This window comes from Paramisgurnus dabryanus, chromosome 2 (assembly GCF_030506205.2).
Source record: "Paramisgurnus dabryanus chromosome 2, PD_genome_1.1, whole genome shotgun sequence".
NCBI lineage: Eukaryota > Metazoa > Chordata > Actinopteri > Cypriniformes > Cobitidae > Paramisgurnus > Paramisgurnus dabryanus.
The window spans coordinates 32,016,731-32,038,154 of NC_133338.1; the positions used below are offsets into that span (position 1 = coordinate 32,016,731).

At 37.2% G+C, this 21,424-nt stretch overlaps 1 protein-coding gene across 1 annotated transcript; it reads right to left on the reverse strand.

Annotated features, from left to right (window-relative positions):
- Window positions 1-706: 706 nt before the first annotated feature.
- Window positions 707-21,420, reverse strand: mmp2 (matrix metallopeptidase 2). The gene is made up of 13 exons (XM_065267876.2): window positions 21,131-21,420; window positions 19,311-19,537; window positions 16,039-16,187; window positions 15,760-15,888; window positions 15,387-15,560; window positions 15,077-15,250; window positions 11,078-11,251; window positions 10,675-10,830; window positions 9,914-10,040; window positions 6,091-6,227; window positions 3,685-3,844; window positions 2,451-2,560; window positions 707-1,690 (listed from the first exon to the last, which is right to left on the reverse strand). The coding sequence occupies exons 1-13, from the start codon at window positions 21,281-21,283 to the stop codon at window positions 1,587-1,589; spliced, it is 1,974 nt and encodes a 657-aa protein (XP_065123948.1). The 5' UTR covers window positions 21,284-21,420; the 3' UTR covers window positions 707-1,586.
- Between the last annotated feature and the right edge of the window lie 4 nt (window positions 21,421-21,424).

Below are 21,424 nucleotides of genomic sequence, written 5' to 3' on the forward strand. Positions count from 1 at the left end.
CAGAAATAGCCATGCTAATCCTATTTAGTCTTTAGTAGTAGGCCTACTTTGCTAACCGTTGGTGCAGTTAATACATTTAATTTAAATGTGTACAAACATAAAGTGTGTAGCCTATACTTATAAAACGTCTATACGTTTGGAAACAACAACAATGGATGGGAAGTCCAATGTTCCTCTATGATGGTGGGAAAATATATTTGTCTTGTCTTTTACCGAATAAAATATAATATATTGGTTTTACTTTATAGCCCCATACGCATACCAAGTGTATCCTTTTTGTGAACAATTGTCATTACTATATCAAAACTATGCTCTTTAGAGAATGAACCGCTAGATGTCGCTGTTTGCTTACATGTGACGTCTTTATATGCATGCGTATGTAAATGTAATGTTTTTAGCCTACAGTTGTACACACAGTTGAAATATACAGTACGTGCACATCTGTAAATAACCCTCTCACTTGCATCATATTTAGGTATATATATCTATATATATTTGTATTATGTGTGGTAAAGTATATACTGCAATATGTAGACTCATAGCCCTTGGAAACCACAATACATTCTTAGTGTGGAAGTGTACACTTGCTGAATAAAGGTAATTCTGACTCTGAAATGTAGTGTAATGATGGAAACCATTTTATTTGTCAAATAATACCCAGTTTTCTTGATTTTTTTCTAAAATTACCAAAGCTACAAATCTCACGTAAAGGATAATTATTCTTTATTTAAAGAGAGATAGTGACAAAGTGCACAAAGTATACAATAAAACAATAAAATATAAACAGTTTGCATATGTCATAAAAACCTACAAAAGAGAGAAAATAGTACAAATGATTATTAACCAGTATTCTCATGATACTTGCTTGACATGAGTCCATCATGCAACAAACTCTATACAGTCTTCAGGCAACCCGTGCCTTGAATCTCTCTGTATCATGAAAAGAAAAAACGAGACTAACAAGACTGATGTGCTTTGACAGTTATTTGTCTCTGTGTTGACAACACAATTATCACGTATAAAAATGTGTCCTCTTATAAAACACAGGCATTTTTAATGTATAGTATTTGCTACATAATATAACATGAATTAAGTCCTTAATCTGAGAACTTGAGCACTATTATAAAAGTACAATTGTGCTTTTAAGACATTTTTGGATGGATTTATTCTGTGCAAATTAATATAAAACAATCAAAACAAAAAATAAAGATACATCTCACTGACACTACTGCCACCTTAATATGCAAATGGAAAAATGTCAGCAGTCCTTTAAAATCAGACATACACATAGGTTACATTTGTTAAGGGGTGAAAACCATAATAAACACTAAAAATAAAAAAGCAACAACCCGAATTATGATAAAACCATAAAAAATTACGAAATGCCTTTTTTGACTATATTTAACATGCAGGGATGATCCACCCAGTCAAACTGTCAGACATCTCTGCTTAGCTAACTCGAAATCTGAATAACCAAGAAAGGCAGAATGGTAAATGTGCTGTCATTTGGCAAGGTACCGCTGACCTTGTTTACCTAGTGAGGAAGGTTAGGACAGAGTGCCACGAGCTAAATGATCCACTTATGTTCAGCAGCGCAGCCAGTCCTTTTTGACCTCCCCAACTTTGACTGTTTTCAGAGTGCTGTCATCCATTTTGTGATAATGGGAATCTTTGAAGAAGTAGCTGAAACCTGAAAACATACCACAGAAGTGCATAACAAATCAAAAAAATTGACTTCATACCATTTGACTTGATTAAAAGAAATATAATCCATATATTAATAGTAGATATTTAATATACAGCTTAATCATACAAAGGCTGTGGGTGAGATTTATATTTATTTCTGTTCAGTAATACAATTTTGAAATGTAAGTTTTAATTCAGAACATAGAGAAGCAGCTCTTGCTTGCTTAACTCCAAACAGCTTAATTACTCACACACAGAGAAACCATTCAGAGACTGCACAGACTTGTTCTGTTAGGTGTGTATATGTGTGTGCACGTAAAGTATGCTTTTTAAGTGCATATGTGTTGTAAGCACCTCACGTAAAGCTGTTAAATACTCTACCCCTCTTCCTCTGTTTCTGATTTAGAGTGTTTATATTACTGGAAAAATCCTTGTGCTAACCTTGGGCAATATATTGGTGGTTTAATTTTGTTGTTGAAGGCTTAATGCCAACAGTAATTGGGTTGGAAATAACTACCAAGAATTCTCTACCAGGCTCCAGGTTTGGTCTAACTCGTACACATACACAAACTGAGCACTGCACACTTTGGATCGGATATCCTTGCAAGAGCCAACAAAACATAGGTGTGGGAGAGGATAGGAGTAAAATGAAAACCCAATTCAAGTTCTTTTACTTCATAAAGCAATTTGTTAGAAAAGGAATACCATATAGACAATGATGGATCTGAAGCCAAGCAACAACAGGTAGGTTGTTTATCCCTTACCTTCACCATTAAGACTGAGGGCAGCATCCAGGTCATCGGGCATAGAAGTCCAAGAATCAGCAATAAGTTTAGGGTATCCTGGGTCCATCTTTTTCTTGGCCTCATTGTATCTGAGAGGTAAAGGATAAAAATAGAGGTTACACTTTTATGATTAATAGATATTCATTTCTTTAATAGCGAATGTCTACACATACTATTATATTTCAATGTTCAAGTAATTAACATTAGTGTACAGTGGCGGCCGGTGACTTCTTTTTTCGAGGTCGCTTGATGCTAAGTTCATCAAAACATGTATGTAGCCCGTCTTGTGTGTGGTTCCTTTTTTCAAAATATGTCCATTGAGAGATTCTATGTGCATCACTTGTCTTGTCAAAACATATGCCTGCTGCAAACCCGTCTAAAGGGTTTATGATAAAAGAGACACTCGCGTTTGCCATATACTCGCTTAATCTCAGAGTTTACTGGGAGTTAAGGGAGTGTCTTGCGTGTATTTTGTGAACGTGAGCGTCTCTTTTATCACAAATGGTTTTGACGCGTGTGCAGCAGGCATATGTTTTGACAAAACATGTGATGCACATGGTTTACATGACACAACAAACACATATTTTGAAAACACAAGCAACACACATGACACTATGAACACTTATTTTGAATTGGTCATGAGCCGCCACTGTTAGTTTATAATGTACATTATAAATGAACATTAATTAACAATAAAAAATAGTTGATGCATTATGAACAAATTCAATACAAACTTAACTGTACTTAAAAGAAACCTAGATCAATTAAAGCTAAAAATACTATTTTTATTTTTATATCCTTTGGATTTGTTATACGGAAACAACAAAGGCACCAAAAAGTGTTTTAGAAAGTTAATTATTAACTTGGAAATATTCCTATAAAAGAAGGAAATTTCTTTATTGCGTTCTACATTTGTGTAATATCTTAAAGGATAATTCCGGTATTTAACACTTTGAGTTTCATTTCTGGTTTGTTTTGGATGAACTACAGTGATGGACACTGAAATTTTGACAATGGGTCGTGTCTTGACTTTTTGACTCGTTTAGAAGTCTCTTGACTGCTTCAGAATGGAAGTTAATGACCATGCACAAACATGTCATTAAAACAACACTTAACGTTCATTTTCAAAACTGTACTACTCACCGAGTGGTTCGTGGTGTGGTGATGATTAACATAATACAATTTTTTGGAAAATGTTTAGAAAAAGGATTACCTCCAGTACTTGTTCCCTGCAAACAGGTATGTCTTCTTGCTCTTGTGAAAGGAGTAGGCAGCATCAATTGCATGTAAATCTGAGGGAAGACCCATGGTGGAAATCTTCTTTGGGTAGTCTCTCTCCAGAGTACTGGCCGAATATACCCACATCTCATCACCTATTAAGTGGTTACAAATTGTAGGTCATTTATTCTTGCTTGGCAAGTGGATGCACATATAATAAAACCATGATATACTGAGATTTGTAATGTAAAATATTAAGCAGTTATAGTTTGTGTCAGCTGCAAGACTGTACAGTAAACATTTAATCCAACATGTTGTTTTATTACCTTTAACTACCATTCGCTACAGATTTAGGTCAAAACAGAAGCCAACAGGCGAATCTCAGCCGTTCAGCTTATCAGTAAAGGTAAACATCTCATAACTTCATTCATATTATTGAGCTACGATAAACGTATGAATGCATATCGGAGACAGTAAACTGCAAGATGATAAACACATGATAAATTGTAAACAAATCAGTAAAGACAAAGGTCAGTATGTTTAGATACATCATTATTAATAATAATAATGAGCTACCAGAAAGTGAACAACAAGATGACAACATGCAGAGGCACAGAAATCAGGGTTGCTGAGGGGTGCTGGAGCACCCCCTAACTTTACAGAATTGTTAATGCAACACACATTCCAGTTCATTTATATTTATTAAAGAGCACCTATTTCATTGCTAAAAACAACGTTATTATGTGTGTTATTGGAACAATTATTTGTGTTTGCATGGTTTATGGTTTAAAAAAATAATAATTTTACCACATAGGCACGTACCATTAGGGCTGTGACGGTCATTATATAACCGTGAGACCGACGGTTATAGTTGAACACCGTCATTAGAACTCTATAACCGGCAAAACCGTGTTATTAAAATATTTAAAAAAAAATGTATCATACAGAATTTTTAAATACTATTTAAAACAATTGTTAACAGTCTGTGTTACACACCCCACCATGTTCTCACGCAGTGAAAAATACAGAGCGGAGCAGACACTGACAACGTGCTGACATACAGGACAGACCAGGTTACTTTTCGGTTACTTTTGAGATTAAACATATTAAACAAAGTTTCACCTTTCAAATCATCTCTTCCTTCTAGTTAATTTATAGCATCAAATAAACATGAATGACCATAAGAAGGAATGTTGTTTTAACCGCGGAAAGACGTCAGTACACTCCGCTTTTCAAGTTCAAATTCTCCCATGCTAATCTAACTCTCCTGAAAGCACATTCACTGCTTGTCTTGCTGTTAATTTTAAATAAACGTAGAGTAAGTAGCTAATCAGTGTCTTGTTTATTCAAACGCCGGTTTACTTCGCAAGTGTGAGCACTGAACAGCGCGTACTGTATGTGGAGAGCGTTTGCCGCGCGTGGCCATTGTCGGCTGCGTTTGCTGCGCATACTGTGCAGTTTAGTAACAGTATAAAAATCTCAAGTTCATATTACTTTACTTTACATGCATTTATGAGCAAAACCTCTTCAAGACGCTTTTTAACCCACATTCTGGTCCATGTAATGACAGATATAGACACAATTAAATCTGTTTCTCTGAAGATTATCAAAATAGATGAGAGAGGATTCATTTATTCTGAGCAGAGAATGACAGCGCAGTCTTCTGTCAACAGTGTGTTTTTAAATATTTCATTGCTTTCTGTTAAATTGCTTAAAGTCATTACTGTTAAAAACACACTTGGCATCACATTCATGATTTTATGGTAAAATGACACTTTCGCGTCAATCCACAAGCATTTAAACGAGCAAAACGCCCCCCACAGACGGTTATGTTATGAACCGTCACATTTGACTCACGTCATAACCGTCATCACCAATTCTGAAACCGGCACACCCCTACGTACCATAAATTTTTGTAGCTCCAGATTTCACTCTTTTCCTGAAACGCACAGATTTTGTACAAAACTCATCGATTTGTAAAGCGCTGTGTCCCTGATTGGCTAGCTAACCTGTACGTTGTGTTGGCCTGAATACCTCTGATATCAGCCATAAATGTGATGCTCCTTACCATGTTTGAAAGATTCGCTCACAATACAATGCTAACGAGATTTAACTTAAAGGCTGTAAGTCTGATGGGGAGGAATTATGATATCACCAATCCCAGGAAGTAAACTGTTGCCTACAATCTGTGTGTTTGTTGTAGTCCAAGAAAAGAGATATATGTTGGAGATGATAACTCGCCTTGTCGTTTACTTTGGGTTTTTACCTTTTGTATATCGTTAACATGTTTTAATACACACACACCAAAGGAAAAATGTGAATCGGACCATAGGTGCCCTTTAATTTGTGTGTTGTCTATTAACATTAAGTGCAAGAAGATTCCTGTATTACTCTGCATTACCTGCAAAGAATACAGTCTTCTCCTCCAGCGGGTTCTCATAAGCTGCATCAATCTTCTCTGGAAGATCACTCCAAAATGTAGACACCAGCATAGGACCTGTTGGCTTCCTCCGGGCATCAGGAGACCTGAAGAGGAATCTGCAACAGGAGGGGAAGAGGAAGAATAAATAAAGAGATCAATGTGTTTCAACACACAGACCATAAATCTTTGAATCTTATAATACCGGTACAGGGTGGGGTCTAGTAAATCTCACAGAGAGAGAGAGAGAGAGAGAGAGAGAGAGAGAGAGAGAGAGAGAGAGAGAGAGAGAGAGAGAGAGAGAGAGAGAGAGAGAGAGAGAGAGAGAGAGATGCACTTTGGTTACAATAAGGTGATTCACTGAGCAGCTGTTTCTTGTTATGGTTGAAGTCAGGGAGTTAAGATCCACTTGGACATGTCCAAACTTGAATGCTGCCCTAGCTTTAACCACAGAAACAATACTCACCACCCCAGACCTCTTTCCATTGACCTACTTTTCAAAGGCCAAAACATTTAAGTCTCACAGAAGAAGACTTCCGGACTGCTCAGCAGACTAAAGTATTTTGTAAACTACTTTGTCAGCAGTCATTTCTCCGAGTCTGTATGCTAAACTTTAGATCATAACACCAGGTTTTACGATCTGAATGACGTATTTAACAGTTTGCCCCCAAAGCTCAATTTTTTTTCAGCTGCACACACTTCTGAACAACCCTAAATCACATTAGAACAGAAAACTCTTGTGCTGCTTAGACATTAGTTCAGTTCATCTGATACTTGCAGCTGTCCTATAAATTCGGCAATATGAGACAGAAAAAAAATATTTTACAGAATTCCTCAGATGTAGCTTATAATTATGAGCCAAAGATAAGATACAATAAAGACTTTCTGGTGCAGCTGAATAAACAAAACATTAGTGAACCTTTTGGGGATGCGCCCTCTGCCCTTACGTACTCTTTCTACCCCTCCTTCTCTATGAAATGCCTTTAGCAGCTGTAGCATTTATCCAGCTGGGCGAATATCTGAGATCTCAAGTCATATTGCCCACAAAGTTAAGTGAGATTCACTGGTGCAGAGATCAACAGATTCACAGAATTATGCTGTAATATGATCATAACTTTGTGTTAATGACATTTCCAGGGCAGAACGATTCTACTCATAGCCGCCACAGACTGACAGCATTCATCAGTGAAAATGGAAAGATGCTCAGGGAATTGAATGACAAATTTACAGGCTATGCGATTTTTTGATGTACTTTATTTCTTGGAAGCAGGAATCCCTTGGAATTAGGGTTGCAAAATTCAGGGAATTTTCAAGGCTGGAAACTTTCCATGGGAATTAACGGGAATATATGGGAATTAATGGGAATAAACTGGGAATTTGAACAAAAAATGGCAAAGTTGCCTATAATAGGGAACTTAAGTGTACAAAATTTTGTTTAAAACAACAAGATTTAATGCAGTTTCAATTGAATTTCTACCCTGTACATTCCTCAGTCACATTGCACACAGCCATTGAGGCCACACCCCCTGCATTTACTTGCATTCTTCCATAACACATCTATTCCCTTCCACTAACCCAAACCCTAACCCCAACCATCACAGAAAACTTTATTGTACCTAAGATTTTCAATAAACATCATTCTGTTTGATTTATAAGCTTGTTTCCTCATGAGGACCTCAAAATGTCCCCACAAGGTCACAAAATTACTGGTATTGTCTTCTTTTACATAACATTTTTCAGGTCTTGACTACTTGAGAAGCCACACTTGCTGCATTTGAGCCCAAGGGCTTCATCAAGATGATAAAACTTGGATAAATGCATTTGATCTATGGCAGGGATGGGCAACTTCGTTCCTGGAGAGTTTAGCTCCAACTTGACTCAGTACATCCGCCTAATAGTTTCTAGTATGTCTAGTAAGACCTTAATTGGCTATTTCAGGTGTGTTTAATTATGGTTGTAGCTAAACTCTGCAGGACACTGGCCCTCCAGGACCGAAGTTGCCCATCCCTGATCTATGGTAATATAGTTAAACTAGCAAATACCAAAGTGTGTTCATACAGTAGTTAGCTAGCCTGGCCAGAAAATTTGATTTCTTAATGTAAGCTAGCACTATTATAATAACTAGAATGATTTTAATTATGCTTTTGTGTTACTCAATGAAAAAATCTATTAAAGTTCTACGTACAATTAAATCTGTCAAGCGTCATTTTTAAAATTTGTATTACCTTGCAAGCATGTTTGCTTATGATCAAACAATATTTGATTATGTTTATTTATGTTTGTATATGATATAGTTTATATAAATTTCCCTTAATTTCCTAATAATTCCCATAAATTCCCATAAATTCCTGTTAAGTTTCCAATTTAGAATATTTCCAAAATTCCCCAAATTAAGTTCCCATGGAAAGCTTCCAGAAATTTCCTGGAAACATTCTGCCCCTTTGCAACCCTACTTGGGATGCAAAAATGAAATATATCAACAATAGATTTGTCTTTTTTGACAAGCTAAGCATCTTAAATGCTTCGATGAAGTGCTGCAAAACTGAATGTTGCTTCTGTATGTAGGTATGTAGGAAGAAGATTTATACAACATCTATAATGTATTAAAAAAGAATTCCTACCTTTTTCAAATTTTGTTATTTAAATGACATGGATTGGAATTTATTTCATGGGATGTTGTTTATGTTGGCACTGTTTGCTTCCAAAGCCCGATGTCGAAAACCAATCGCAGCAGCCTTTATACTCTCAAAATGTTTGCTTTGGAAATGTGTAAATGCATGATTCTCATCTCTGAATATATAATGAGCAGTAGAGCAGGAAAAGGGAAATGTGTATGCTTTTATTTTGAGTGTTTCTCTGGAACTCATGCAAAGGGTTAACATAAGTAATTAAAAGGCTACAGAGACAAAGCCACAATTATGACAGTGAATAAGACATTCAGTAGACACTTTTTGTGGTTTAAGTTAGGCTTGTTTGAACCAGTTTTGGATAAGTACTATACTTTATGTGGTTTATCCTTTGAACCAGAAGATTGGTTATGGGTTAGATTTAGGATACAAACATGCTGAGTTTCCAAATTGAATGTGTACTTCAAGACTAAGCTTTTAAAACCAGTCAGTACAAATGTCTATAGTCAGCGAAGTGGAAAGTGTTTACATAATCGTGCAATGCGTTCAGCATTGCAGTCAGCAACTTTAGTCCCCCACTAAAATGTTTTGTTTAACTGATGGCTTAAAAATGTCCCCTGACATAGTAAGGTTTGTGGTAAAGTATTTAAATGTTGAGATGTGGGATAAGGTTCGTGGACTTTCCCTTCTTGCCACAAGATCACGGCGAGTATGCATGTACTAGCATTTTAAACTAACAATGTGGCTTAAGCTTCAGCATAACTCAGATTTTTGTGCTACTTAAATCATCAAACTATTATTCCAGTCACTACAATTCAATTATTTTTCTATGATGATTTTAAAATGATATGGTTAATGGCCAATAAATTGGGTCAGGATGTTTTCCCAAGCTGACCATTGGGCCATTTCCAGTGCATGCAAGCAGAAAGAAGCAGTTTTGAAACCACTGAAAGCAGATGAACAGAGGACCTGGCAGTAAACGCATGAAAGAAATAGCTTTGACTTTTCTTTGACCTAGAAAATTCTTGCCTGGACATTTTATGGAAAAACCAGTACTGTTTTCCGGCTTGAATCTAACTTTGACAATTATATGTACTTGAATGTTACAGTGCAAAGAAACACGTGACAAGCACAATAATAATTTGAACCAGATGAGATGTACTGTATGCTATTATTACCTGTCCTTGAAAAAGAAAATCTCTCCTCTGATTTGGGCTACAGCATCAAATATGATGTTCTCATTACATATGTCCATTGGAGTGACTGGTGGAATGTGAGTGGGTAATGGTTTGTCTGTTGGTACACCTGTACAACAAAGAAAAAGAGCGATAAAGAAAATGGTAAAATACACATTGAATTCTTTAAAGATGCCAAATAATGCATTGAAATAATAAGTTAAATTGTTCTTTGATATTTACATAGAAGGTATGCAAATTTATTTAAATGCAAAAATGATCCAGAAACGTCTGGACACATCTACAACCCAAGGATTTGTCCTTTAAATGAAATGGTCTATTTTTGCCGTATTTGGAAGGGTCATGAACTATAATGTTGAGCTCTGCTCTGAGGCTCATGCCAATAGCTTATATTAGTAAACATGTTGGGGCGTACATCTCGACTGTTACATCACAGTCGGTGTTATGTTGAGATTGGCTGTTTTCCAGCTGCTTTTGCATGAACAAGGTTTACATTAGAATGGGAATCAAACCCATTTGAGGCTCACGATATGTCATTACCACGTATAGAGCTCTTATTATTCATCTATGCCTAGGTAAATACAGTTTTTTATTCTATGACAGCTTTAATGCATATCAATAATACTTTAGTTTGATTACTTTTATTATTACATGCTTGAATAGCTGATTAAATATGAAAGACATTATGTCAGTACTTTATCATTTATTAATTTCACAATTACTGTATAATTTTTTATACTTACCATAGAGTTCCTGGATGCCTTTAGTGTCATCATCAGACAACCTTAAGGTTTTGGTGAAAGTGTAAGTAGGAAACATAAGAGCACCAGGGTCCTCCGAGTGTTCCAAACCCAAAGCATGGCCAAACTCATGAGCCGCCACCAGGAATAAACTGTAGCCTGTGAAACAGGGACAGAGGCTGATTTAATATTTTGGCTAAAGTCAGACAGCCAGACTTGGAATTGGACAGGATGTGACTGGGCGTAGAGCAAAGCAAAAGACCTATGATTTTAATAGGCACATCTAGTATGCTGCTTGTAAACCAAGAGCTTGCTGAAATTGCAGTCAAATAGTAATAACTGTTTAGCCAGTTACTGTAGAATTGAACAAACAATAAACCCGAAAAATAAAGTATCGCTACACCACCTTGGTCAGGACAGAAGCCCCACTTTCGGTCATCATCAAAGCTTTTGGTGACGGCACACCACATCTTCCCATCACTGCGGCCAGAGGTGGTGCAGGAGTCATAGTTGTTGCCCAGGAATTTGAAGGGGAAGACACAGGGAGCGCCTTCGGAATTACCTCCAACCGTTGACATGGCTGGGAACATAAATACAGAAAAATGTTTTGGCAAACACAAAAAAGTTTGAAATTAAATGCATGAAATGAATAAACAATACCTATAACTGGCGGTTTAGACTCTAGTTTTACTTAAAATCAGTGAAGGCTTGAACCCAGACTTAACCAGCGGATTACATTTTGAACTAACATTTAAAGGAGGGGTGCATGATCTCTGAAAGCCAATGTTGACATTTAAAAAATCACCTAAACAAACACGCCCCTACCCCAATAGAATCTGGACCTTCTTTGATAGACTCGCCCCAAACATACACAACCCAGGCAACAATGTCAGTTAATAGAAACGCCCCTTACTGCTGATTGGCTACAAGTGTGTTTTGGTAGTCAGCCCTTTTCCAAAGCGTTATTAAAAAATCATACACCCCGCATTTAAAGCAACAAACTAAATTTTTTATATTTCATGACTTGTGAAATATCATGAAATGTTTTTGTGAATTGACGTCGAATAAAATACAAAATTCCCTGACTTTTAATGTCTGGAATAGACTTTTCAAAATTCCATGATATTCCAGAAATACCATGACCCGTGGGAACCCTGTAGGAGTTAAAAGACAGTTATACAGAAGAGTGTATGTTTTTAAATCTTAAGTCACTGGCTTTAACTCTGGTACTTACTGGTTAACGTGCATATTATCTAAAGTAACTCACAGTCTTTGAAACTACAGGACTGGAGCTGGAGCATAGAGAGGATTATGAGACACAAAGTCCCAAAATGATGGCACATTCTGTATGATGCAACAGAGCTGTATTGTTAACATTCAGCTAATTTTAGGTGTTTTTCATCGTCTGTAATGTAAAGTGAAGGCTTGCACAACTCTGGTGTTGTTGTTCAGGCAGACTTTTCATTCAACACACACAACAGCGCGCACACACACATAAGTGAGGGCTGCATTCCCAAGGAATTACAACCAGATGAGGATTTCCGTACTCCTGGTTTACTTCGCACAGATCGCGAACACAATGGAAAGTATCTCGTAATAATGAGAGAAACTTTAACAGTCTTCTGGAAACTTAAAGGTGAATTAAGACTGGCTATTTGTTGTCAGTACGTTTCTTTAAGCTTATAGCATTCGAAGGCTGCAACCTTCTTAGGACCTCAGAAGGCAAGCACTCTGTCTTTGAAGCTCACAGCCTCTAAAGTCCATGAAGCTTAAACTGAAATGAGACGGTCTAGCCTTTGGAGTATCCATAATTTGCCTTTCATGCTGTGCGCCTGTCAACAGGACACAGCAGAGACGTTTGGGGTTTATTAAAATAAATATGGAACCAGAAAAATATTACTTTTATTTTAGAAAATATGACATGTTGATGTAGATTAAACTAACCAACAGTATATCAAATTAATAAATCATAGAAATATTTGCAACATACATAGAATAATAGTAATACAAAACATAACTTGTGATGTTTTCTAATCATACATGTTAATCATAACTAAAACAGTGACTTAAATACATACAGTGGGGAAAATAAGTATTTGACACATCAGCATTTTTATCAGTAAGGGGGTTTCTAAGTGGGCTATTGATACAAAATTTCCCCCAGATGTAGCCATCAAGCCAAATATTGAATTCATACAAAGAAATCAGAACATTTTATTTATTATGACTCACTTGTATACTTAAATGACACAAGGAATAAGTATTGAACACATGAAGAGAACAAGGTGCAAAATAGCATAGAAAGCAAGGAGATCACCTGAAATATGTCAGTATTTAGAGCGAAACCCTGCCCCCTATCAGTTCTAATTAGTATCAGCTGCTTTAGTCCTAATTGATGGCCTATAAAGGCTTTTCATTACCCAGGAGGCACACAGGAAAGACTTCATGATGGGTAAAAGCAAAGAACTCTCTTAAGATCTTCGTAATCTTATCGTTGAATGGGGAAATGGTTATAGGCGCATTTCTAGAATGCTGAATGTTCCTGTGAGCACTGTGGGGGCCATTATCCGGAAATGGAAAGAGCATCAATTAATAAACCGGCCACGATCAGGTGCTCCAAATAAGATCCCTGTCCGAGGAGTCCAAAGAATAATCAAGAGAGTTCTCCAAGAGCCAAGAACCACTCAGGCAGAACTTCAGGAAGACCTTGCATCAGCAATTACTGTTGTTTCAAAGAAAACTATAAGCAATGTACTGAACCACCATGGCATCCATGCACGCTCACCACGCAAGACTCCATTGCTGAACCAAAAGCATGTTGAGGCTAAGTTAAAAATTCGCGAAAGAGCATTTGGAGAAGCCTGTGGACAATTGGGAGACTATAGTATGGTCAGATGAAAGCAAAATGTAACTTTTTGGCAGTAATTCTACACACCATGTTCGGAGAAAAAAAGGCACTGCCCACCACCCCAAGAACACCATAACAACAGTTACGGCCGATTCACACCGGCTGCGTGGCGTATCTGTTGCATGTCAGTTGTGTGGCGGTTGCGTCGCGTTTTCTGTGTCTGTACATACCAGAAGCATGCCTGACGCGCTGCTGTTGCTATAGGTGACATATATTTTGCCTGGAAACGCTTCCAAGACGCTTGCATGTAGTGTGAAAAATAGGCGTCGGTCCTATTCCTAGCATGCACGCGTTTTTGGCGCGGCTCGAGCTGCGCCTGAGACGTGCGTGTCATGCAGGCTGTGTGAACTGTCAAACCTGCTAACATGGAAGCCTAAATAAAAACATACATGCCACGCAGCTGAGACGCACACGCCACGCAGCCGGTGTGAATCGGCTGTTAAGTTTGGGGGTTGAAGCATCATGGTTCGGGGCTGCTTTTCAGAAAGGGGTACTGGCAGAGTTCATATTATTGGAGGCAGAATGAATGGAGGAATGTAACGGGACATTCTGGATAAAAATCTGCTGCCATCTACCAGAAAGCTGAAAATGAAAAGAGGGTAGACATTCCAGCAAGACAATGATACCAAACACAAGGCCAAGGAAACAATGAAGTGGTCAGACAATCACCTGACCTAAATCCCATAAAAAAATATGGAGAGAACTGAAGATCAAAGTTCATAAAAGAGGCCAAAGAAACCTTCAAGATTTAAATACCATTTAAATAAAGTGTGTTCAATACTTATTCCCTGTATCATTTCACTTTATTTATTATGGCTCAACTTGTATACTTAAATGTTCTGAATTCTTAGTATGAATTCAGTATTTGGCTTGATGGCTACATCTGGTGGAAATTTTGTGTCAAATTCCCTTACCGATTAAAATCGCTGATTTGTCAAATACTTATTTTCCCCACTGTACGTTTATTTAACAAAGACTTAAATGTTTATTTTAAAATATCCACCCTTATGTTTAGTCGTTACAAACGCGCAATGAATCTCGGGATAGGCTCTGTTGTGAAGGATCCATTTGTTCTATTCTTTGCAGCCCAGAGATAAAAGGACGCATTCTGAGGTCGCATTTTATGCCGCCTTTGAATTTTACAGCCTTAATGACCTTCTGTCACGTTGCAGTGACCCAATCAGTCTTACAGTGCAGCCTTAGGATGTAGTTTCTTTCAAATTGGGACACGGCTAAAGTGTTGCATTTATTTTCTATAACTCTGATCTGCAAACCTGTTTAACAGAGAACTATTCATATACAATAGATAAATGTGTGCTCAATTTACCTACAGTTATTTATTAATGACATATGTTCCACAACCAACTGTATGTATGTTCCACATGCTAACACCAAATATTTACCCATTAAATAAACTGCAAGCATATCAATCTTTAGCTAAGGTTTAACTAATAAAGTCATTTTTAAAGCATCAGTGGAGGAAGTTTGCACACTGACCTGTCTCAGGACAGAATCCATAAGACTTATCCTTGTCATAGTTTTCTGTGGTGGCACACCAGCGGTACCCATCATCCCTGCCTGAGGTAGTGCAACTATCATATTTGTCTCCCTGGAACGTGAAGGGGAATTTACAAGGGGATCCATCTCCATTTCCACCCAATGTGAACAGCACTACAATGCAGTATAGAAAAAAATGGTTGATCAGTTAAAGCATTTGCATTTTATTCCCAAAAGATATTTAAGCAAACTTTTCAATTAATTTTATAAGCTTGTGGTATCGTACTACAGTACAATCAAGCGTACTCACGCTCATGAGGACAGAAGCCATACTTTCCATCTTCATCAAAATTGTATGTGGTAGAGCACCACAGGAATCCATCGTCTCGACCCTGAGAGGTGCAGCTGTTGTACTCCTTGCCCATGAACAAGAATGGAAACTTACAGAATTCCCCCTCGGCATTACCATACTTGACCCTTACCACTGAATAAAGATTTGGAGAGAGAGCCTTATGTAATTACTGTACCTTAAATATGTTTGCTTCCTAAGTTTCAATTTAAGATCTGACAAGTAAAAAAAGTTTAGCAACATTTTTTTAGATTTCTATAAAATTTGACTAGATTTAGTATAAATTTATCATAGAAGCTACAAGAAAAAATACATTTGAAATAATAAATGGTACCTTGTCCCTCTCCTAATGTCCACAGCTCATCATCATCAAAGTGAGAGTCTCCTCCTATACCCACTCCAGGAGCAAAAGCATGAGCGAGCAGACCATCTTTCCCATCAAATGGGTAACCATCACCATGTTCTACAGAGAAGATAGCACATTTAATACAGAAGTCGTCACAACTAACATAGTATGAAACAGAAGTTTAAACTTTAGGTGATATGTTATAAGGAAATTTTCAAACAGATGGAACGGATTAAAAAGACAAAGATCCATGATTTTCTGGACTACCATTCCGGCCGAAGTTAATCATGATGTCAGCTTCTCCTTCAGTGATCCTGGTAAAGTTTAGGGGTGTGACGTCACTCCAGACTTTAAATGCGCGATAGAAAGCGTCATCAATTGTTTCCTCATCCAGATCTGGGGTGTGACCTAGGATCCTGTGCAAAGAAGAAAACTGACAATCAGCCACTAAACATCCTTATCTGTTTGGTTAATTCATCCCAACTTCTTCAAGTTTCATTTCTTGATTATTTTAAGACTTTTATATTTGATCTTTACACGCTAGAAATGGTGCTAAATAGCAAAAAAGGTTTACTGGCTTGTAATCATATGGGGAACCACTTTAAGTGCTATATATATAGTCGTGCAATAGCACCACTTATGGTTCTACATAGGTGCTTTAGTATATAGCACCTAAAGTGGTTCCCCATATGTTTACAAGCCAGTGAACCACTTTTAGTGCTATTCAGCACATCATTTTCAGAGTGTAGTATTTGTAAACATTTAAAACGTTTGGCATTGTAATGTACTGTAGGAAAAAATCCAGACAAAACCTCCCTAAAATAATAACATGTTCCTCAATGGAGTTTCTGGATCCAAACTGGTGCAAGATTCTGTAAACGTCTGCATCCCACTCTCAGTATAAAAGAACTTCCCATGCTACTTTTCCTTTGTCATATAATAAATAAAAGTGACATGATGTCCAAGGTGTCACTACTACAGCAAGTTTAATACAACCACATCTGCATTCAAAGTGCTCTTAATACAGTTTCTGATCACCTGCGGGTGTGCAGCAAGCTCTGGTTTCTCCTAGAAGATGCTCCATGTCAAAGCAAAACCAGGACTGTCAAATCCAAACCTGCACTCTCATTACAAGGCAGCACGAAATGGTCTATGTAGCAACATCAGAGGCTGCAAACACATTTTAGGAGTCGCACAGATCTACAAAGTTTTTCCAATAATCAGTGAGGGAGAATTTCTTATGCAGGCCACTCTGGAAGACTAGTGTCAAGATACTACTAACCATGCACTCAAAACAAAAAAACAACTAGAACTTGGCAGAATACTTTTCAGACCTCTTGCCATAGTGCATCATGTATTTGCTTTTAGCTAATGCCAAACAAAACATCACAGCACAATCTAACAGCAGCACCATAGCAACTGCCAAAAGACTGTAGCTACGTACCTTAGCCTGGGGTGGCAGTCTTTTTTTGTCGTTTTGATTTTTATCCTTAATTAGGGTTAACTGTAATATGGTTGATTCTCTGACTAAGGAATATTGTATTTACTACAGTAAATATGAATAACAATAGCAAACCCATTTAACTCAAGACTAGTCTCAGCCATGCATATGCCCTACTGACTGTTTGATGCATATTGCACACAGAACTGATAAGTCCTGATCAAACAACAATTAATCTGACTCACTGAAGTTATGCAGCTTCTAATAAGTCCATCTGGAAACAAAGTCAACCGGAAAACTACAAGTAAGCAAGATTTTATCAGGGTTGGAGCTAAAATCTGCAGGACATTGGCACTCCAGGACCAACATTGCCTACCCCTGGGTTAAATTAACACAGAAAATATTTAAGCTATATTTGACCCAACAAACCCAGCATTTTGGGTTAAAACAAGCCAGTGTAGGTTAAATAACAACCCAACGGGTTGGCTTCATCCATTTTTTACCAAATGCTGGGTTGAAAATAACCCAAATAAGTGTGGTTCTTGGTTAAAATATGTTTAAATTGGACCAGACCTTGCAATATTATTAAATGTCAAGTCATTTAATAATAATTATTCTGCTTATATCACGGTTGCCACAGAAATTGCTAAGACATTGCGCTGCTTATCGCTGCAATCTTTCTTGCCATACCATGTGACGGGAAGTAAAGAGAGATCGTTTTGATGAGGGGATGAGATTTGCGTTTTTGATTAAAGATTATGAGGGCACATTAATTTTTAAGAAATAATGAAGCTCACAGATGAATCATTTGTAAAATATACCCAATATTGCAAAACAAATGACAGTTTTTCATTTAGATTTCATGGCGACTTTAAGAAATTTGACAGGTTAGGTGTTAAAAAAATGTGAATTCTGTCGAAAATACATCGCTTTACCGGTATTATTTATGCTATTATAGCAAAATTACACACTAACTAGGGTTTAAAAAATGGAATCAGGAAGAATGTGACCTTTAAGCCTCCTAATTACAGTACTCCTAAGTACATTTATCCAAACTGGTCAGTAAGGCTTGACCAAATATGTTTTGAGTAATTAAGTGACATTTTTTTTCTCTGGGAACTATTTGCAATGTGTATGAGGACGAGATTTTTAGAAAGTATGTAGGAGAGGTGTTATTACTAATATAAATGTCTATAATAAATTAAGTATATTGTTCGATTATGCAACATTTAGATAAGGAATAAGACTGGCAATAAAGAGACTGAGACACTTTTTCCAGAAATCTGAAAAGAGGGACTGAAAACCGGTTAAAAAACATACTTGTGGTCATGACTCATTTAATGGAAACACTGCCAGGGCATTGAGACCAGCAAATCTTCCCAAGCTCCCAAACTGTCCTTGCTTTACTTACAATGGACTGTTAATGTTTTAGTTTTGTCACTTTTTCAAAGGCCAAACATACCTGCAGTAGCATTTTCTGCAGTAAGACTTTATAACTTCTCAAGTTTAGATTTGTTGTTGCTTTTAAATTCCACAATAGTTTCACCTCCAAATTTCTTGTGCAACATGCCACAAAGGTCCTGCTGGGAGTATGTCTGAAAAAAGTTGTTTTGCTCTGTGTTTTTGACTGGTTTTCTAAGTCATACAAAAATTGTCTAAACACTCACAAACCCAGAAGACCACATTTAACATAAAATGATATTGATGTTAAAGGATTTCTACACTAACAGTTTGGCAGGCACTTTTATCTAGTGATCTAGTGACAAATATACTGCAGTGGGCTATATATGTTGAATTTTGTGGCCAAGTGGCCAAGAAATCTTTTCAATCTGCCTCATATCAGCCAATCGGCCACATTGATTTCTCAATACCGGCAGTGGCCATTTAAAAAAAACTATATTGGTTAACCCCTACTTTATCCAAAGTGAAACACATTGCATTTAAGAAATACACTTATTCCCTGAGAATCAAACCCATGATCTTGGGTTGCCAGTGTCACGCTCCTTCAGTTAAAGGAAAGGTATGTCTAACATGTTTAAAGACAACCTGACAGAAAGTGGAGAGAGGTAACTGGTCATGGTCTGGAGTAAACACACACCTGTAAGTGACGTTTTTCTGTCCCCACTTGGGTTTCCTGTGAAAGAAATTGTAATTGGCCACATCAGGAACTCCACATCGTGGCTTCTTCATGATCTCTACTGTCTGCTGGTCAATCTCCCCAGTTTCCGGTAAAGCAAAGAACTTTTGCATCTTCTTCAGTGTGTCCTTCAACACCATCAGGTTACACCTGTCTTTTGGGCAGCCATAGAACTTATTTAAATAGTGCTGTGGAAGAGAAAAGGTGCAGAGGAATGTTCACTCCCTTTCATACTTTCCTAACCACAAACATTTAAACATTAGGGTGAATTAGGATTTATTAGGACCAAAGGTTCAAAATAACAGGATTTCAATGGCAAAAAGTGTCCCAATCCTTCCGAATTCACCCTATATACAATATTGTGTTCTTGTGGTACAAAACACAAAAGTACATGAAACAAACGTAAAAATTAGCAAGAATCTGCAACCATACAATTGTGTTAATTAAATTACTGTAAAAATTCAGCATTTTTGTCAAATCAACATATATTTCTATGTTACTATAACTTAAAAAATTAAGTTATGGCAGCTTATCAGAGATGAAAAGGTAAGGGGACATATCATGAAAATCTAACTTTTTCTATGTTCCATAACACCACTGTTTCTTCTTATCTGTATTTTTACATTCTTCATATCTCTGAAGAGTCTTTAGTTTTATTAGCTTTACTGAGTCTTTCTGATAACGTACTAAAAAATCTGGAAGAAGGAGTTACTAGCTGTGGGAAGAGCGAGTCCGAGTCAACACTTTATACAACACTACCTGGATAACTTCACTACATGTTCATGTCGTCTTTATAATATGCACTTATGGGCCTATTTCCAACATAACACAGAAGTCTTAAACAAACAAATGCAAAACTCTGCTGTTACCCCGGATAAACAAACTATATCAATTGTTTCCATAATGGTGGCTTTCTTATCCTCACATCCAACAACACACTTCTTCTTTTGTGCTATTGAGTTTGATATAAAACAAAGCTGTCGCGTGAAGTGATGCCTGTAACTTGGCCTGTGACTTGGCACTCGCTCTCCTGCTGATTGACATGTGGGCGTGTTTTTTTCCGGGAGAAGTGCCCATAAAAAGAAGCGATACGTATAGCTTACCCCTGAAACTTCAGCAGTTCCTGTAATCGAAAAAAACTTTCAGAAACTTGTACGAACCCTGGCGAAGTGCAATGTGCATTCGGCACAGAAATACTTTGTAACACGTCCAACTGCTTTTTTGACACTTTGCTTATGTTTATAACCCAACTAGGTTTTGGTAAACCATTCTATGCAAGCATTTGAAAAATAGGTAATTGAAATTTGGATCCCCTTGTGATGTCAAAAGGGGAAAATAACGCCCCTTAACATTCACTATCCAACCATGGCACTGCAATTTAGTGCAGAGATCAGCTCATTTGCATTTAAAAGGACAAACCCAAAACGGCACATTTTTGCTCTTACCTACAAAGTGGGAATTTTTACATGCTATAATAAATTATCTATATGGTACTTTAAGCTAGAACTTACCATAATTTCTCTGAGGACACCAAAGATTTATTTGACATCTTAAAAAATAGTAGGTTGAATTGATTTGTAAATACCAAGTTGTTTTAACTTCATGCTGCATTTTATTTTTACAGTGATGGAATTTAACAGAGAAAAAAAGAACTGATAAAATAAACAAATAAGGACACACATAACACATCCCATTTCAAGGACAAAACCAACATATGTTTAATTAATTTCAATCACTGGTAACATTCAGAGGTTTAGACTATACAGTTAAAGCAGACTCACCAGGGCCACCTCTTTGTCTGTATGGGTAGTCTCATCGCCTGGAAACTTGATGATGGGTGAGGGCGCAGCAAAGGTTTGCAGGGAAGCAAGAAACTGCACGAGGAAAACTTTAAGGACAAAATGCCTACAGTTGAAGAACTTATAGCACGCCATCTTGGTTCGGTTCAGAAATGCCTGGGTTTAATATAAGGCGTTTCAGAGGTGTGCTGCAAGCTTTAAAGTTTCACCGACTGTACTGCAGATGTTCTTTGTTTTCCTCAGCGACTCATCCTGCACTCGTGCTCTGTCTGTGGG